The following is a 17,722-nucleotide window of genomic DNA, read 5'->3' as shown; positions in this document are numbered from 1 at the left end:
CGCTCTCAGAGTTACAGACCCATACAGGTCCAACTGGACCCCTGGTGGTCCCCGGACCTGATGTTGACCAGTGTACAGTATTTGGCTGAATAAAATTACCTGATTGACCACTGTCCAATTGGAGCGTGAGTTGGAGGGGTGACGTCATCGAACTGCAGTGGCGCAGCTGTGACGTCAGCTAGCAACTGCTTATTAGACATTGAAGACAGAGCATAGCGTCAGAGACTTGAGAGAAGGACAGCGATAGATATAGAGAAGAGATTTCACTGATGCAAGTATCGGGGGCAGGAAACGCAAGTAACTTGCCCGTCGGGCAAGAGGAGACGGGCAAGAGGAGACGGGCGTTCCTCATCGCGCTCGCGGCGCTCCCGTTCCTCATCGCGTTCCTCATCGCATTCCTCATCCTTGGTACCACCAAGTGCTGTAGCTCTGCCGAGGACTCTAACAAGAATACCGACGCCAAGCACCTTCTGGTTTCTAATAAGACCATCACCCCGCTCACAGGCACCCAGCATCTTCTGGTTTCTGCCTTCGTGGACCGCAGGGTGAAAGGCTGGGACGTGCGCATCATCGGCATATTCAGGGCGGACGCCATCGCTCCCCTTCACTGCGTCTTCAGTCGTGGCGACAACTTGTGCGTCCACGACAGCACCCCGGCTTCCCTCGTACACCACGCAGACACAGGTTTCCCCTTTGAGACCAGGTTTGCAATGTGTCAGATGAGCTCGGGGTGCGAGGACGCGACCCATGTCACCCTGTCGACCCATCCGGACGGCGTAGAAGCACACCGGCAGACCTTTCTGCCAATACGTAATCTGGAGAAAATGGCGACGATGACGAAGGAGTTTGACTTGACAGTCTGCATCCCCGCCCTGTACGGCGAGTATAACAACGTGCTTCAGTTTGCACAGGCGCTGGAAATGTACCGAATACTGGGCGTGGGCAGGGTGGTGATCTACGATACCAGCCATGGTGCGGATCTCGGCCGCTTGCTACGCAGCTATGTCCAGGAGGGTTTTGTGGAGTTCGTACCATGGCCTATCGACAAGCACGTCGTGCCGTCTCGGGGAAGTACATATCGAAAGTATGTAGGAGACCTGCACTACTATGGCCAGCTGGCCACACTCAACGATTGCATGTACAGATACATGGAGCGCTCTCGCTACATGGCTGTGCATGACATTGATGAGATCATCGTGCCGCGCCGTCACCACAACCTGCCGGCTCTCATGGAGCAGCTCCGACGGGAGCACCCCGAGGCTGCGGCCTTCCGTTTTCAGATGGACCATTTTCCGGCGCAACACGTGGATCCCAACGCAACGTTCCGCCTGCCCCAGTGGGAAAGGGTGCCGGGGATAAATATCCTCGAGAACATCTATAGGTGGGATTGGCTCGATTTGCCGCCGATCGCCAGGGGCTACAAGCAGATACTTCAGCCAATGATGGTGGAGCAGACGGGGGTGCACGGAGTGCTGAAGGCCTTCGGGGGGACAGTGACGGTTCCCGAGGACACAGCTAGGATTGTTCACGTCCGGAGTTGCATTTGGCCGCATAATCCCAGATCGCCCACTTGGAACCCGACATGCATGAACAAAGAGAGGACGCACGTGGACAAGAGCTGTGGCGTTTTCACGAGAAGCTCGTCCCCAACGTGGACAAGGCTTTGAAGAGGGCAGGAATGTTGAGAGAAACAAACTACAGTACGGCCGCGGTAAATTGACCACTTGTGCCCCAGAATCGCCAAAAGAATTGCAGTTCTACAGGCTCACAACACACCACGGTGCATCACGTTGTGAGTTTTCATGCTATTTTTGCTATATGTACGAATAAGCATTGGGTTATGTCATCATTGCAGAGAGTATGTGGGAGCATTCCCCTGTTCCAGGCAGGCTGTCCCACCAGAGTCAGACCCCCAAAGCCTCCTATTTATAGCTGTATTTCCTTTCAATATTCAGAGATAGGTGCTGGATGCAGACACTATGGAGAGCTCATAAGCATCTCAGTCTTCTAATGGGCTTTCACCCAATTGTCATGTACTGTAAGTTGTGAGGAAGTTGAGGTGGGATGGACATTTGCAGTCATCTATTCACCGGTTTCCTAGGCTGTGTGTTTTCCACTTCCTGTCGGATTTCATTGGATATCATTAGTCTAGCCTGGCATGGCCAGACTAATATCACTGTGTAGATATTAGTCTGGAATCTTTGCATTTCCGAGAAAAAAAAAAAAAAAAGGCCTCCGGTGATAAACCCGCCCCATATTTGCATACTGGGCCCTGATTGGTCCCTCACAACTTAGGAGGGAGAGAAATGCAATCTCTATTGAGAGGGGCCAGACCTAATCTGCCGAGGGCATTTTTCTTTTGCAATGGCAGATTCGTCTGGAACCAGGCTATCATTAGTCATCTGACCAGTTTCATTGGATTTCATTGGATCAAATCGACAGGAAGTGGAAAACACATAGGAAGTGGAAAGCCTAGGAAACAGGTGAATAGATGATCCTACGATAATCCGACGATGATCCGACGATGATCCGCTGATATATATATATATATATATATATATATATATTTTTTTTTTTGTCTCCGCCGTAGGTGGAGAGTATGTTTTCGCTTCCCCGCCGTGTGTGAGCAAACATTGTTAGCCAAGCTAACATTGGTCAAGCTCCACGTGACACGTGTCAATATGTTGACACCAATGCCTTTGATTGGCTAGAGGGACGCATGACGAAATAAAATCCTATAAATAGGTGTGTCACTTCAAAAAGCCGTTTACGCTTTTTGAAGTGAGGTAAGACAGGATCAATCAGTCTTGATTGGAACAGTACCTTCCACAGTACTATAGAGTTGAATTGATCCCACAACAAGGCCGAAGACAAGGCCGAAGTCTTAATACTGTAACAATTGACCACCTTGATCAAATACATTATGTAGCACTAGAGAAAACTGACATAGATCAAACACACCAATCAACTGCTGAAACTGTTCAAGACAATGAAGATGAAGAAGACAGACAAGCATTTGAACAAACCAGTCAATTACGAGGACTCCCATATGACACATTGCTTCAAGAAGAACATTTTTTAGATGCAGACACTAACACCAAAAACCACGCACATTCTACCAAGACGACCCGTTCTACCAAGACGACCCGTGCTATTAAAATAGCACGGGTCTGCTGGCGGAGACTTGTGCTCCGAGGAGCACATTTTCTAGTTTTTTTTTTTTGGTTTTTTTTAAAAATTATTATTATTTTTTTTTTTACTTTAAATTTACCAAATACCACAATTTGTCAAAACAGACATTTATATGTTCCGCTTTGTAGCTCATAAGCATCTCAGTCTTCTATATGATGCATGCAAATAAAAAAAGTTTACATGTATTTTCTTGCTTAGTAACTACACTGATATCAAAGTTGAAACCTGTGAGTATAGAGTACTTTCAAGATCTACAGCTGAAAACACAATGAAACTAGAAAATGTGCTCCTCGGAGCACAAGTCTCCGCCAGCAGACCCGTGCTATTTTAATAGCAAGGGTCGTCTTGGTAGAACGGGTCGTCTCGGTAGAATGCGCGTGGTTTTTGGTGTTCTGCAGGGGCGACTGAATATGTAGTGTCTGCATCTAAAAGATGTTCTTCTTGAAGCAATGTGTCATATGGGAGTCGTCGTAATTGACTGGTTTGTTCAAATGCTTGTCTGTCTTCTTCATCTTCATTGTCTTGAACAGTTTCAGCAGTTGATTGGTGTGTTTGATCTATGTCGGTTTTCTCTAGTGCTACATAATGTATTTGATCAAGGCGGCCAATTGTTACAGTATTAAGACTTCGGCCTTGTTGTGGGATCAATTCAACTCTATAGTCCTCTTCTGTGTTACTGTTGTAGATGAGTATGCTTTCTTAGCTTTGGCCTTCTGCGCCTTTGCTTGACCAATGTTAGGTGTTCTCAGAGGGACACACACACGCACGGACGGGTGATTTGGACTGGAAGGTACTGTTCCAATCAAGACTGATTGATCCTGTCTGATTGATCCTGTCTTACCTCACTTCAAAAAATGTAAACGACTTTTTGAAGTGACACACCTATTTATAGGATTTTATTTCGTCATGCGTCCCTCTAGCCAATCAAAGGCATTGGTGTCAACATATTGACACGTGTCACGTGGAGCTTGACCAATGTTAGCTTGGCTAACAATGTTTGCTCACACACGGCGGGACGAAGCGAAAACATACTCTCCACCTACGGCGGAGACAATAAAATAAAATAAATAAAAGCCTTTAAATGAATGCTCCGAGACCCGCACCCTGACATCGTAACACCATCCCACCCAGGAAATCGAGAGGATTATTAGGTGTTTAGTTTATTGGTGTTTCACTGGTGATTCTACTCCATGTTATTACATCACCCGCAGGGACAGAGAGCATGCAGGCAGACCGAACAGGAAACAGGGGATCTATTCAGTGCAGCACCCGGTACCTTTTCTCACAGCAAAAATGGAAGGGCTGTAGCTCCCGAAATGTGAGGTTGACCACCAAGGCACCGCCACACGAGTATCTGCGAGTGGTGTTTGGATCACAGCGCTTCGGTTCATGGCTAGTTTAGAATAATTTGGCTATGCTGGACACAGGGGTTAAGTGTAAGTTGGCTGGGCAGGGAACCATTAAAGGATTGGGTTATCCGACGTAGTTCGAGACACAGAATAACACACTGCGGTTTCAGACACAGCCTTTGTGGGAATGTATATATTTCTCCCCCTGACAACATTTCTTTCAGCGTGGGAGGAAGCGGAGACGCTTCTGGTCCCGCAGACCGGCCCAGAGCTCAGATGTGGATTACGTCCGCATAGACAAAATATTCAATACAAAAGTTCATTCAGCAACCAGAATCAAACTCATCTGAGAGGAAACGGTGAGCTGCTGTGTGGCCTCAATGTGGTACCCAAGGCTATGCACTGAATGAAACGAAGCTATAGTAAAGGCACTCTATTGGCCAGCGGCTGGTCTCAGCTAAGAAGGGAGCAAAAAAAGAACTCTCAGAAATGAATATGACCTCACGGAGACACTCTCATAGATCACACAGATGCTATGGAATTTACCCACTGTTCACACCAATAAAGCCATTAAAAGGTGGAAGCAGCGCTCTTCCCTGAACACATCGATGGCACTATATGTCTGTGTTTTCTGTCCCCGTGGGAACCCTGGACGGAGACTGAGGCGGTCCAGCAGACAGCCTGCTCAGGCCCGGCGGTCCGCTGAAGAATGGGCTGCTGAAACGCTAAGTGAACCATCACTTCACCCCGCACGGACCCTGAATAGTGGCATTACATCATCGCCCCTAAAGGTGATATGTATGTCAAGACAGGCGGGCGAACCCAGCCTGGGCGATGGCCTCTTCGCACGACAGGCTGTCTGTCTCACACCCTCCAACCCTCTCTTATCACATATACTGTGAATGTGTAAGAAAGCTCATACAAAGGAGAGAAAGATGGGGTGAGAGGGGTGAAAGGAAGGGAGAAAGATAGAGGAGAGTGAGAAACTGGCAGAGAGGGGAGAGAGAGAGAGAGAGAGAGAGAGAGAGAGAGAGAGAGAGAGAGAGAGAGAGAGAGAGAGAGAGAGAGAGAGAGAGAGAGAGAGAGACAGAGAGAGTTTTCCTGGCTGTATGTCACCAAAAATAGGAAAATTGGCTTCCTCTGGGTCAGTGATGTCACAGCAGACCCTGTGGTGCCAGAGAGAAAAGGAATCTGACACTGGCTGTGTGTGTGTGTGTGTGTGTGTGTGTGTGTGTGTGTGTGTGTGTGTGTGTGTGTGTGTGTGTGTGTGTGTGTGTGTGTGTGTGTGTGTGTGTGTGTGTGTGTGTGTGTGCACGCGCACAATCATGCGTGCGATCATGCACTCACACACACACAGGCTGTGTGTGCGTGTGTGTGTGTGTGTGTGTGTGTGTGCGTGTGCGTGTGCGTGCGTGCGTGCGTGTGTGCGTGCGTGTGTGTGTGTGTTTGTAAGGGCAGAAAAGGAATCCAGAGCAGCATTTAAAGGAAATAAGTCTGAGAACTCAGCCTTCTTAGGAGGTTTAAAACTGTGCCCTTCAAATGCCGTGTCATCGGACCAATAGTCAAAATATGCATTTATGCAATTCATAGAAACAGTTTTTCCTGGAAAGAAGCTTGCGGGCCCTTCCACTCAACATTTCTTGGGGCGTCAGTAGAAGAAGAAAAAAAAAGATCTCTAATTCATCTGACAATATTATTTATGCCTGGTCAACCGGAATTAACATTACTGACATGCCTCCGCAGGTTCCATTTCACCCTGCTTTCACTCTTGCCCAACCTTGAGGTTGGTGGGGGAGGGGGCAGGGGCTAAGCTCTGCTGTACCCACGCCACGCCAGTGGGATCGACCATGGCGATTTGGAGCGTTGTGTTTTGGTGATCCCAGAATGCGTGTGTGCTTCTGTCTGCCCACTCCGTGTAATGAGACACAGCGAACCTACATGTTAGCGTCTCACTTAGGGACGGGGCCATATGAAGATTTCATGTCGTGATTATTGTGACCAAAATAATTGCAATTAACACCAATCTTATCCGTCTAGACCAATATACAAGCTCACAATGTTGTGAGCTTGTAGATTGGTGTAGATGTAAAAAGTACAGAGCCAACTCAGGTCCAGTGAATGACGGACAATTTCACATTAAATCAAAATCTCTGCAATATGATCATTGTGTTTTTTATCGTGATAAATGATAATAGTGATTATTGTCCCATCCCTAGTCCCATTAATAGGATGAAACCACCTTTTGTTGTGGGGTTCAGCCAGTGCGGACCTCCAACAGTAATAACATTGGTATGAAGAGAATCTCCCCGGCCAAGGCTCTTTTGGCCCAGACCGCTGGGCCGGCCTATTGTGTGGAGCTCTGCATAGTTCAGTATCAGCATTCTGTGTTCCCTCGGACAGCCTGGGTGACCGGCTTGCCCATCAAAACAAAAAATATCGAGAGGTTGTTCATTGCTGCTCATAAATGTTTCAGTAGTTTGTTCCTTTTCTTTATTTGTTTGTTCATTTGTACATTCCTTTCATTAAACCACTACATTGATCAGTGCCATATGTCTTTAGCATGCTGCCAGTAGTCCAAGGAAGTAAATCCCTGAATATTTTTTACGTCATGACGTTCACGTTATTTTTGGTGAGAATTAATAATGTCAGATCCACCGTCCCATCAAACCACCAATCAGTCTTGGCCAAATATGGAGTTCCACACTGACGTCATCAATATGACGTCATCGATATGAAGTCAATAATTATCTGGTGGCACCGCTGCGTTAACACAATAGGCTACATACTGTAGGCTGCAGCCCAGGGCCCCAGCCACCACGGGGCCCTAGATGAGCAGGAATGAAATCGAGACCTTACCTTTTCATCGTTCACCGTTCATTGATAGATATCATACAACCAAGAACTACTGCGACAACATTTTCTTTATATCCTGTTTTGCGTTACTGTGAAGCTAGTCTCGCGTAGCCAGACAACTATTCCACAATCTCTGAATGCTATATAGAGTCCCGAAATCCGAGAGAGGAAACTGGCACTTCCGTTCACGAAAAATATATTTTAAAATATCTTTACATTTTACTTTTTAATTTCCATTTCTGCTAAGCAGCAAGCTAAATACACTTAGATGATTTGTATTTATATTAGGATAAATTTGCGCGACTGGAAAGATGAAACGGAAGTGGGGAGGAGGCTTCACATCCGGTTTATATTCTAATCATGATCAGAGCTTCCGAGTCCCAGACTGTATGACCGGAAACATTTGAAAATTGTGGGAGGCAACAGTCTGGCCACGCGAGACTACTGTGAAGCCAAAGCAAAGATTTCCTCATAATATGAGGGCTGCTCTTACTACTGAAAGAGTGAAATCTCCAGATTATTATTTCTTAATGTTGACATTGCACTCAGAATAATAATAATCTCTCTTCCCATAAGTAATTCATACAGTACTTCAGCGTATGAGGGTGTCCCTTGTCGAAAAGAACGCGTCATCGCGGTGCGACGTAGAGCAATTATTTGGGGGTATAAACTATATCATTATGAATAAATGATGTCAATTGAATATGACCTGTTGCGTTAGTTGGATTTACCAACTAAAGAACTTCACCTTCAAGAAAAGCAGAAGAAAGCACATTACGAACTCAGCTTTGTCTGCAGGGTTAGATTTGTAGAAAAAGTAGAAGTGGGGGGATTTAAGCCCTCTATACTTCTTCATACGTCAAATGGCGAAAGTAGCCACATTGTGACACGATGTGAGCTTGTAGATCTGCTATTTTTTGTATTGTCGAAAGACACAGTTTGGCAAATTTTGAACATTTTCCCAAAATAGGGACACCAGTGTGATGTACAGGCATGGACTGCCCCAGCAAATCAAACCCTGTCTGTGTGGTAGAGATACGCACTTCACTGAGTGCCCCTCTCTAGTTTGTTCATTTGTTTGTTCATTCCTCATTCCTTTGGCCATTTAGTCCCTCCACTCATCTATTCATCCATCCATCCATTAATCCATCCAACCATGTATCCAATGTTTATTCCCCACTGATATCACAAATGGAAAAACTTCTCCATTGCCTGGGAAACTGTAGAAAATGTACAAGTGAAATCCTTTTAGGTTGCTTCACGCTCTGTCTGCAGCAGTGCTTTCTGAGCTTGTAAACAGGTTTGCATCACTTTGGTTTGGATCAAGAAGCTCCCGCACTGAGTCTAAATAGCCGGCAGCATTAATCTCAATTTGGGTGCCGATACAAGAGTGTGTCCGATGAGATTATCACGGACTACCTCTTTATTCCATTTCGCATGCGGTTGGATGTGTTACTTCTGCATGCTGCAAAATGCAGTTTCTACTGGCTCAGTTATGTGTAGGTGTGTGAATATTCTGTCCACTCTTGCATTATTTTGGCATTGATCAGCATACCAAAGCACTTTCAGAGTCCCTACTAATTTTGAAACGCCACTGGCTGGCTCGACTACTAATTAGAAATACGAAAAAAAATGAAAATGGGCTCAGGTTTAGGCTTATTGCACAGAAATGTATGTGATTTAATGCAATATTTGTCATTAAAAAGCTGAAATTTAAGTTCCTTTGATTTGCCACGTAGCCTGCTGCTATACACATTAACTTTGCATTATTTGTATTGGAAAAAACAAGTTCTTACACTGACACTAATTTATACTGTATATGTAGATTATCATCCCGCATCATCGGTGTATCAGTCTGAGCCATAGGCAAGTTGGCAACCGAGGGCAACAACAAATGCCGGGTGATAATTTATGAATCACATTAGCATCATTCGAGAATTGAATTGGGTCAAATGCAATTGAAAATTGCATTTGATGAAGCAGCAACCGGAAGCCATGTTCCAGACAGTTCTGTTCACAGTAGCACTTTAGCACTGATTGAGCAGCAGCTACTGAGGTATCAGCCCTACCAGGGTTTAACAGTTACTGATCATCCGGTTATCCGCTTCACTGGCCTTTTACGATTCCTCTCACAACTATCAATTCTCTCATAAAATCTGATTTGAATTCAAATCTATTAAAATGATCCAAATACTAATTGATTCAAATCGCAATAATTATTTGATTAATAAATTCCATATAGGCAATCATGCAGCATTGGCATCAGCTGATGGCATCAGCTACGGGAACAACAAGGCTTTGTCAGATCCATTTAATTAAATAGGCAAAACAAAAAGCTTGTATAATTTTCCCAGATCAAATATTTATAGGCAGTTTGTTAATGAACAATACATGTGGAAGCCACTATATAATTCTACATTTGTCATGAATAAACACACAATAAGCACATACTGTAGGCCCTTTGTACAATTAACGGCATGGAGACTCTGCAGTGGCGTGAAAGCGCACGAGCAAGCCGCCAGGGGTGCTTGTGCCCATGCCAGCCTTGGGCCGATGGCCTTGTGTGTCGATGAGCATGCCGTCCGAGTTGGCAAGCCATAGTGTAGTGCTTGCTGTCTTTTTCTTTTTGTCTTATTGCTTATATTACTTTTGGTACTTTTTAGTACAGTAAAAATATTTATACTGGATTGGAGCTTATTTTCTTTTTTTTTATCCACATTCTAATCTGCTGGGAAAACGTACACATACATGTATGATGGTAAATGTGTAGATTTCTCTCCCCACTGGGAAATGTAAACATTATCGGTTAATCTATATATTTCACATTCTTCCACATTATTGTAACATTATATCAGCACTGCTCTTATTAGCTTGTGATTAGCTTGTGATTATCCTGCTGGTAAGATCCAATTACAGCCATGCTGATATAGTGTGTACCAGCACAACCTCTCGTGTGATATAAACGTTTCCTAGCTGTAAAAGCCAGAACCTTCTAGGCTGCTACACAACAGTGTCCACGCGTGCTGACCTGTTCAATTTGTCTCATTCATAGTGCTGGCAGGTAAGACCCTGGACTCATTATACATGATTAGGCTTATTCCCTGGCTGATTGCAATGGAGGCCTCACGCTGGGAGACTGGGACTCAAAATAGCCCAGGGTACTGTAAGACCTACTGTGCTGACATTGATCAATGGTATACTGTGCTGATATACATGTTCAGGCATTCATCATGCTTATATGTGCCACACCGTGCAGGGTGGACACAGGGAATTTGGTGTGCCGCACTCTATTGCCCCGACAGTGTTCTTCATGCGTGGGTTTTTTCCAGAGATGGTTCTTTCACCTTGGTTGAGAGCAGCTAAAACGAGATGTGACAATGGCGTCATGTATAGCAACAGGACAAATAACAAGCCGACAGGTGATCCAATGCCTGGTGAGGAAAACTGCGGATTTTCACTCATGCGACGAGAGAAAGGAGTTGGATCAAACTGATAGAACACAGGAAAAGCCAGCTCTGACAAGACAACGATGGGGCCTTTTGTCTGTGGATTGCCGCATGCGGCAGTGTATCTCACATAAGGGATGACAGCGTACCTATCCGCGCGTTATCTGAGACAGATGACTCATCAGGGAGTCTTTCTTTTCCGTTCAAGTGAATAGAGTATTGTCTTTATCAGCTGGGAGATAAGGTGGTTGTTATCGCAAGGAGCTGGCTCATATGGCTCTACTGCTGCAAGCACATTGCTGTCTAAAGAACGTCTGATAAGTGTTTCAGCATGTGAGACAGATATCTCTCTCCACTACTGTCCACACACTGCCAGAGAAGACCCTCAAACACACGCACACGGACACGGACACACACACACACACACACACACACACACACACACACACACACACACACACACACACACACACACACACACACACACACACACACACACGCACACACACACACGCACACACAAATCACAGAGGAATCACCCAACGGAACTCTCTCATCCATCATATTCGAGTCACATATGTTAACTGCTGCAGTCTGTTTGTGTGTGTGTGTGTGTGTGTGTGTGTGTGTGTGTGTGTGTGTGTGTGTGTGTGTGCGTGCGTGCGTGCGTGCGTGCGTGCGTGCGTGCGTGCGTGCGTGCGTGCGTGCGTGCGTGCGTGCGTGCGTGCGTGCGTGCGTGCGTGCGTGCGTGCGTGCGTGCGTGCGTGCGTGTGATCTATTCCAGGATACAGATCCCCTGTCTTGGATCTGTTGACTGGGTCTCCTCCTCTGCACAAACGGAAGGTAGGCTTATGAAAGAGTCAACAGAGAGATTGAGAGAACAGTACTGTGGCTGCATTCATGAGATGTTACTTTTCAAGATGCTTGTCTTGAACAACAACATTATTACCCTGCCATTAATCACAGTTTTCATGATTTTTTTTAAAACAGAGAGGGGGACATTTTCTTAACCACTTAATCCTTATACACCTAGTCGTTTGACAAATAGCAAAAACATCAAGCAAGATCAACAAGCTCACAACGTGTTGTTGTAAGCTTTTTCTGGTTTTGAATTATTATCCAGATTTTGAAAATGTCAAAGCAGAGGCATGGATTTCCCCCCATACCCCCAGCAAACAAAACCCTGCGTCTATATTTTAAAACACCTTACAATCATTCAATAGCCAAAATAATATGCCACAGTCTACTTTCATGACAACAATTATTATTTTAGAACAGATGTACTATTTTTCAGATGATGAGACTGTCTCATTTTGTATTCATTACACTACTTGAAAAAAGGTGGGAAAAAAAGGGTTTAGCATCATTTCTCTGTTTGAGATGTGGTTTTACTGCAGCTCTGACAGACAGACAGATGGATTAGATTAGAATGCACCGGGAGGTCCATCCTACACAGAGTTGGAGAATGTAGCCGGCGCTACACCTAGAGCAATTTATTTTTGACTCAACTCCTTACATAGCTGCAATCACTAGGGATAGATGGACTTTGAAGTGATGAAATGGCTTATCCCGGTTGGGGAATTTCTCTTTTCTCTTTTGGTTGTTTGTATTCTGGGGGGTTGTCACAGAGCAAATTATAAATACATCTTTTTTATTATTGACTCTAGATTTAGGTCTAAACTGTTTAGTAAAATGACCAATTAATTGGTGTCTAGCAGTGTCAGCAGTGAAAGTGTGGTGTCATTACATCCCCTACTGATCATCTAAGCAGGATCTATTACTAGCTGTAGCCTTTGAGCTGGACTTTCCCTCTGTCTAGCTTGGTATTGAGAAGGTATTCAGCGTGCCTTATACCATACTGGGAAGCTTCCAGCTGTTTTAATGAAAGCACTGGGCTCATTACCTGGCTGACAGGTGCCAAATGAGCTTTATACACACACACACACACACACACACACACACACACACACACACACACACACACACACACACACACACACACACACACACACACACACACACACACACACACACACACACACACTTTATGCACACATGCACACTGATTCTTGTCCTAGTTCCAATTGCAGTCCAGCCAAAGCAAACAGCTAGCGAGAGACTGACAGCCATGCCCTGCCTTAGATTGCATGGCTCATCATTCTCCTTTTACACACACACACACACACACACACACACACACACACACACACACAGACATGCCATGAACACACACGCACGCACGCACGCACGCACGCACGCACGCACGCACGCACGCACGCACGCACGCACGCACGCACGCACGCACGCACGCACACACACACACTTCACAAAAATAATTTGTGGTCGCAAACCAACATTACATATTAACTGGACGGCAATATAAAATGCAAGGGAGAAAAAATAAATAAACCCTCCACTAATGCAATACACTACATAACAAATGAGACAAATGTTCCAGTATAAATCAGTTTCCTAATCAGTGAAGCGGCTCTAAGGACAGACTCACTCACTGACAAACCCCCAACATGCTGCTTTGCGGTGAGTTTGTCTGCTTTGCTTGCTGACTCCTGAACCAAAGTTTCCCTCAGCTCTGATTGGCTGGCACTGACTGCATCTCCATCAGTCGGGTCACAAGGTTTATCCAAGGTTTACCCTATTTTAAAAAATACTGAAAATAGCCAATCTACAAGCTCATATCAATTATCCTCTGAATCTGATAAAGCACTGACTCTGATATGATATCGTGCCAGGAGCATGGATACAGATATTTGATGTCATTTTCACAGTGAACCTGAAAAAAAAAAAACTTGTTTTGGTTTTTTTTGTCATTTTGTTTAAGCCCTACCCCAGCATCAATCAGCATTCTATTCTATTCTGATTCTGCCTACATTTGTGTGTGTGTGTGTGTGTGTGTGTGTGTGTGTGTGTGTGTGTGTGCGTGCGTGCGTGCGCGCGTGTGTGCGTGCGTGCGTGCGTGCGTGCGTGCGTGCGTGCGTGCGTGTGCGCGCGTGTGTGTGTGTGTGTCCACCCTTGCACTGATGTGCTTGAGAATTAAATTCTCACAGATACAAAAGAACAGGCTCGTTCCTTATCCTCTTGCAAATGGTGACAGATATTGTGCACTTTTCCCAAGACAAATATTGGGGTTGACTTCAGAGGAATCTTCTCTGGAACCTCCTGGTGCGGTATGTCTCAAAGAAATGAAGAAACGAGTCAATGACAAAAGGCTACACCTCTCCTAATCTCCTCTACTCTTTCCATCAACTGCAATCTCTTTGCAATTCTCTTTTTTCCATTGCATGCAAGTCCCTATACTCTTTCACCCCCCCCCCCCCCCCCCCACTGCCACCGCCCCATATCCCCGACCACCCCCACAAACACCCCTACACATGCCTTATCAGCCCTGCCCCCTGCAGACATCTTTTCTATCACAAAGCCACGGCAGTCTACCTCACCTATATACTGCACATTAACCCATTCAATCCGGAAACCCATCTGTATAATTTTAAGATTTCTTTGGCTATTCAAAAATAGCAGATCTACAAGCTCATAGCGCGGCACTCGTGGTGCCGCGCTATGAGCTTGTAGATTTGCAAAAAAAAAACAAAAACAACAACATTTTTGTAAATCTTTTAATATATATATATCAGAATCAGAATCAGAATCAGAATCAGTTTTATTGTCACATCACAGGTTTACAAGGTAAAAAAGTGGGTGAAATTCTTTTTTGTACATCGTTCCCATCGCAACGTTAGTTTCCATAGAAAGAAGAGGGGGGGGGGGGGAGAAGAAGAGGGTGGGGGGCAAGTGGGAAGGAGATCAAAACAAGAGAGCAACAGAAGGCCAGACAAGTTATCTACATATTTACAAATTACCTGAGATAATAAAAAACTAAAAAAAACTAAACTAAGGTGCCTGAGCATAGCAGCAATGTATTGTATACTGTGCATGTTATACTTATACTGTGCATGATAGACAATGGACGTTAAGGTGCTTAGAGGAAAAGGAGCACAATAAAAAAAAACAAAAAAAAGTCAGTGCGTTATACAAGGGATTAAGGTGCAAAAGGTCAGTGCGTGTCCACCTAGAGTGGACTGACCCTAGTATAATCCGCAGGTAGCTCCATGAGGGAGTGCAACAAAAAGTCATTTGTACCTGGTGTAGTCCACAGGTGTGTTCAGGAAGAGCCAGAAAAGTCTGCGCCGCCTGTTGTCAGGCTGCTGAACAAGGCCTATGCCTCATTCAGGCTTATGCCCCATTCAGCATTCTGACAGCAGCCGGATTGAAACTACACCAGTACCTGGTGGTGGAACTCTTGATACTGCGGTAGAGCCCCTTGCCCGGTCGCGGTCGTTGTAGGGGGTTGAACAGTCTGTGACTTGGGTGGTGCTTGTCCTTGATGATGCGCTTGGCTTTGACCACGCACCGCTTTTTGTACAGTTCCTGGAGCGCTGGGAGCTCGAGTCCCATTATCCGCTCTGCCGATCGCACTACTCGTTGTAGGCTGATCTTTTCTCGGGCAGTGCAGTTCCCGTACCAGGCCGTGACACAGCCTGTTAGGATGCCTTCAACAGAACTGTTGTAGTACAGCCTGAGGATGCGATGTCCTACTCCGAGCTTCTTCAGGCGGCGGAGCCAGTACAGTCGCTGCTGAGCCTTTTTCCTCACGTGTGTGGAGTGCGTCTCCCATTTGAGGTCCTCCTCGATGTGTACTCCGAGGAACTTGAACTCGCTGACCCTTTCCACTGCAGCACCGTCGATGAGGATGGGCGCATGGTCTCTCCGCGGCCTCCTGAAGTCCACGATCAGTTCTTTGGTCTTGTCGACGTTAAGAGAGAGGTTGTTCTCCCGGCACCAGCGTGCCAGTGATTTGATCTCCTCTCTGTAGTCAGACTCGTCGTTGTTGACGATTCGGCCTATCACTGTCGTGTCGTCCGCGTACTTTATGATGGTGTTGGAGACATGTGTGGCTATGCAGTCATACGTGTACAGGGAGTAGAGGAGAGGGCTCAGCACGCATCCCTGGGGTGCTCCGGTGTTGAGGGTCAGGGGGTCGGATGTGATGCTGCCCATTCTCACCACCTGATGTCGGTTAGACAAGAAGTCCTGTATCCAGTCGCACATGCTTGGGTGTAGCCCTAGGTCTCTGAGCTTTTTGTCAAGTATTGCTGGGACAATGGTGTTGAATGCTGAGCTGTAGTCCACGAACAGCATACGTACATATTTGTCCTTCAGCAGCTTGTTGTCCATGTGCGAGAGGACGGTGTGGAGAGCCATGGCAATAGCGTCGTCGGTGGATCTGTTTTTGCGGTATGCATACTGCCACGGATCCAGCGAGGCAGGTAGCGTGGAGCTGATGTATTCCCTCACCAGTTTCTCGAAACACTTGCTGACGATCGGGGTGAGAGCAACAGGTCTCCAGTCGTTCAGGCATGTCACTTTGGCCTTTTTGGGAATGGGCACAATGGTTGACATTTTGAACCCTGCAGGGACCACAGCCAGGGAGAGGGAGAGGTTAAAGATGTCAGCGAAGACACCCGCCAGCTGGTCTGCACATGTCTTAAGGACCCGGCCTGGAATCCCATCAGGTCCGGCTGCCTTGTGGATGTTGACCCGTGTGAAGGCTGTACGCACTTCTCTCTCCGAGATGGTTAGAGGGTTCTCCTCTGCTGGTGCTGCTGATGGCCCCGCTTGGCTGCCGTGGTTGGAGCTGATCTCAAACCGGCCGTAGAAAGTGTTCAGTTCGTTGGGGAGGGAGGCAGGCGGGTTCACCTCGCTTCTGGTTCTTGTTTTGCAGTCTGTCAAGGTGTGTACCGCCTGCCATGTGCTCCTGATGTCGCCATTGCTGAGTTTGTCTTGCATCTTTTTTGTGTAGGCCTTTTTCGCCTTCCTGATGGCGCTGTTTAGGGCCGCGCGCGTCGTGTTGCGCGTTTCCACGTCGCCAGATATGTTTTAATGTTTGATGATTTAATGTTTTAAAGCGAACATTTGTAACTCAAATCTTTGCTTCTGGGGGTCCCTGGAACAAAACATTTTGAGATGTAAGATACCTAACAGAGTTAGTTAGTTTATTTACAGTATGTTGCTATATCAGTGGTGCTTTTACTGTACAAGTCAAGGACCGCAAAATTTTATGTATTTGGCCGTGGACCCCATCTCAAAATATGTTGTTCCACACATTTTCCACGATAAAAAGAATAGCAGATCTACAAGCTCATAGCGCGGCACTCGCTATGAGCTTGTAGATCTGCTATTTTTGAATAGCCAAAGAAATCGTAAAATGACACAGATGCGTTCCCGGTCTTAATGGATTAATGCAACATGCTGTATGTTACGCTGTCCATTATGCTGCTGCTGACACAATTCATTTTTTGGAAGCTTTTGCTACACTGTGACTGCGGTAATAGCTTTACCCAAACCTGAATCTTTCCCCACAATGTGCCTCACAGCTAGGGTGGGATCCGGAACCATAGGAACCGGAGGCACCGGATCCAACACTGAGGAACCCACCGGAATCGGTTCCATCACATTTGGAACCGTTTCCGGAACCGGTTTATCACATTGTCAGCTGATATGTGGACTTCACGCCTGCTATACAATTACAATACCGGTGGTTCTCAAACTTCTAAAAATGTCAAGGACCATTATAACTCTGAGAGTGTACAAGTGGATCCAAATGGACCCGTAAGGGTCCAATTGGATCCATTTGTACACTCTCAGGGTTACAGACCTGTAAGGGTCTATTTGGAACCACCTATAGGAATCGGGAAAGGGGAACCGTTAACTCTTTCAGTGCCAAGAGTATTTTCATAAAGTACTCCCCCAGTGCCAGCAATTTGCGTTTTTTTTAATTTTTTAATTTTGTAATTTTTCATTCAAATA

General features: G+C 45.8%; 2 protein-coding genes across 2 annotated transcripts in view; one reads left to right on the top strand and one right to left on the bottom strand.

Annotated features, from left to right (window-relative positions):
• adamtsl3 (ADAMTS-like 3) overlaps positions 1–17,722 on the bottom strand; it is a 163,618-nt gene that overhangs the window by 82,332 nt on the left and 63,564 nt on the right. The window lies entirely within an intron of this gene.
• Positions 270–1,667, top strand: LOC308081652 (uncharacterized protein; the record flags this gene model as incomplete). The annotated part of the gene is made up of 1 exon (XM_080423228.1): positions 270–1,667. The coding sequence occupies one exon, from the start codon at positions 270–272 to the stop codon at positions 1,665–1,667; it is 1,398 nt and encodes a 465-aa protein (XP_080279354.1).

The sequence above is a fragment of the Gymnoscopelus braueri genome (genome assembly GCF_963280865.1).
Source record: "Gymnoscopelus braueri genome assembly, chromosome: 1".
NCBI classification, from domain to species: domain Eukaryota; kingdom Metazoa; phylum Chordata; class Actinopteri; order Myctophiformes; family Myctophidae; genus Gymnoscopelus; species Gymnoscopelus braueri.
This window is presented reverse-complemented; position numbering and strand designations above follow the sequence as displayed.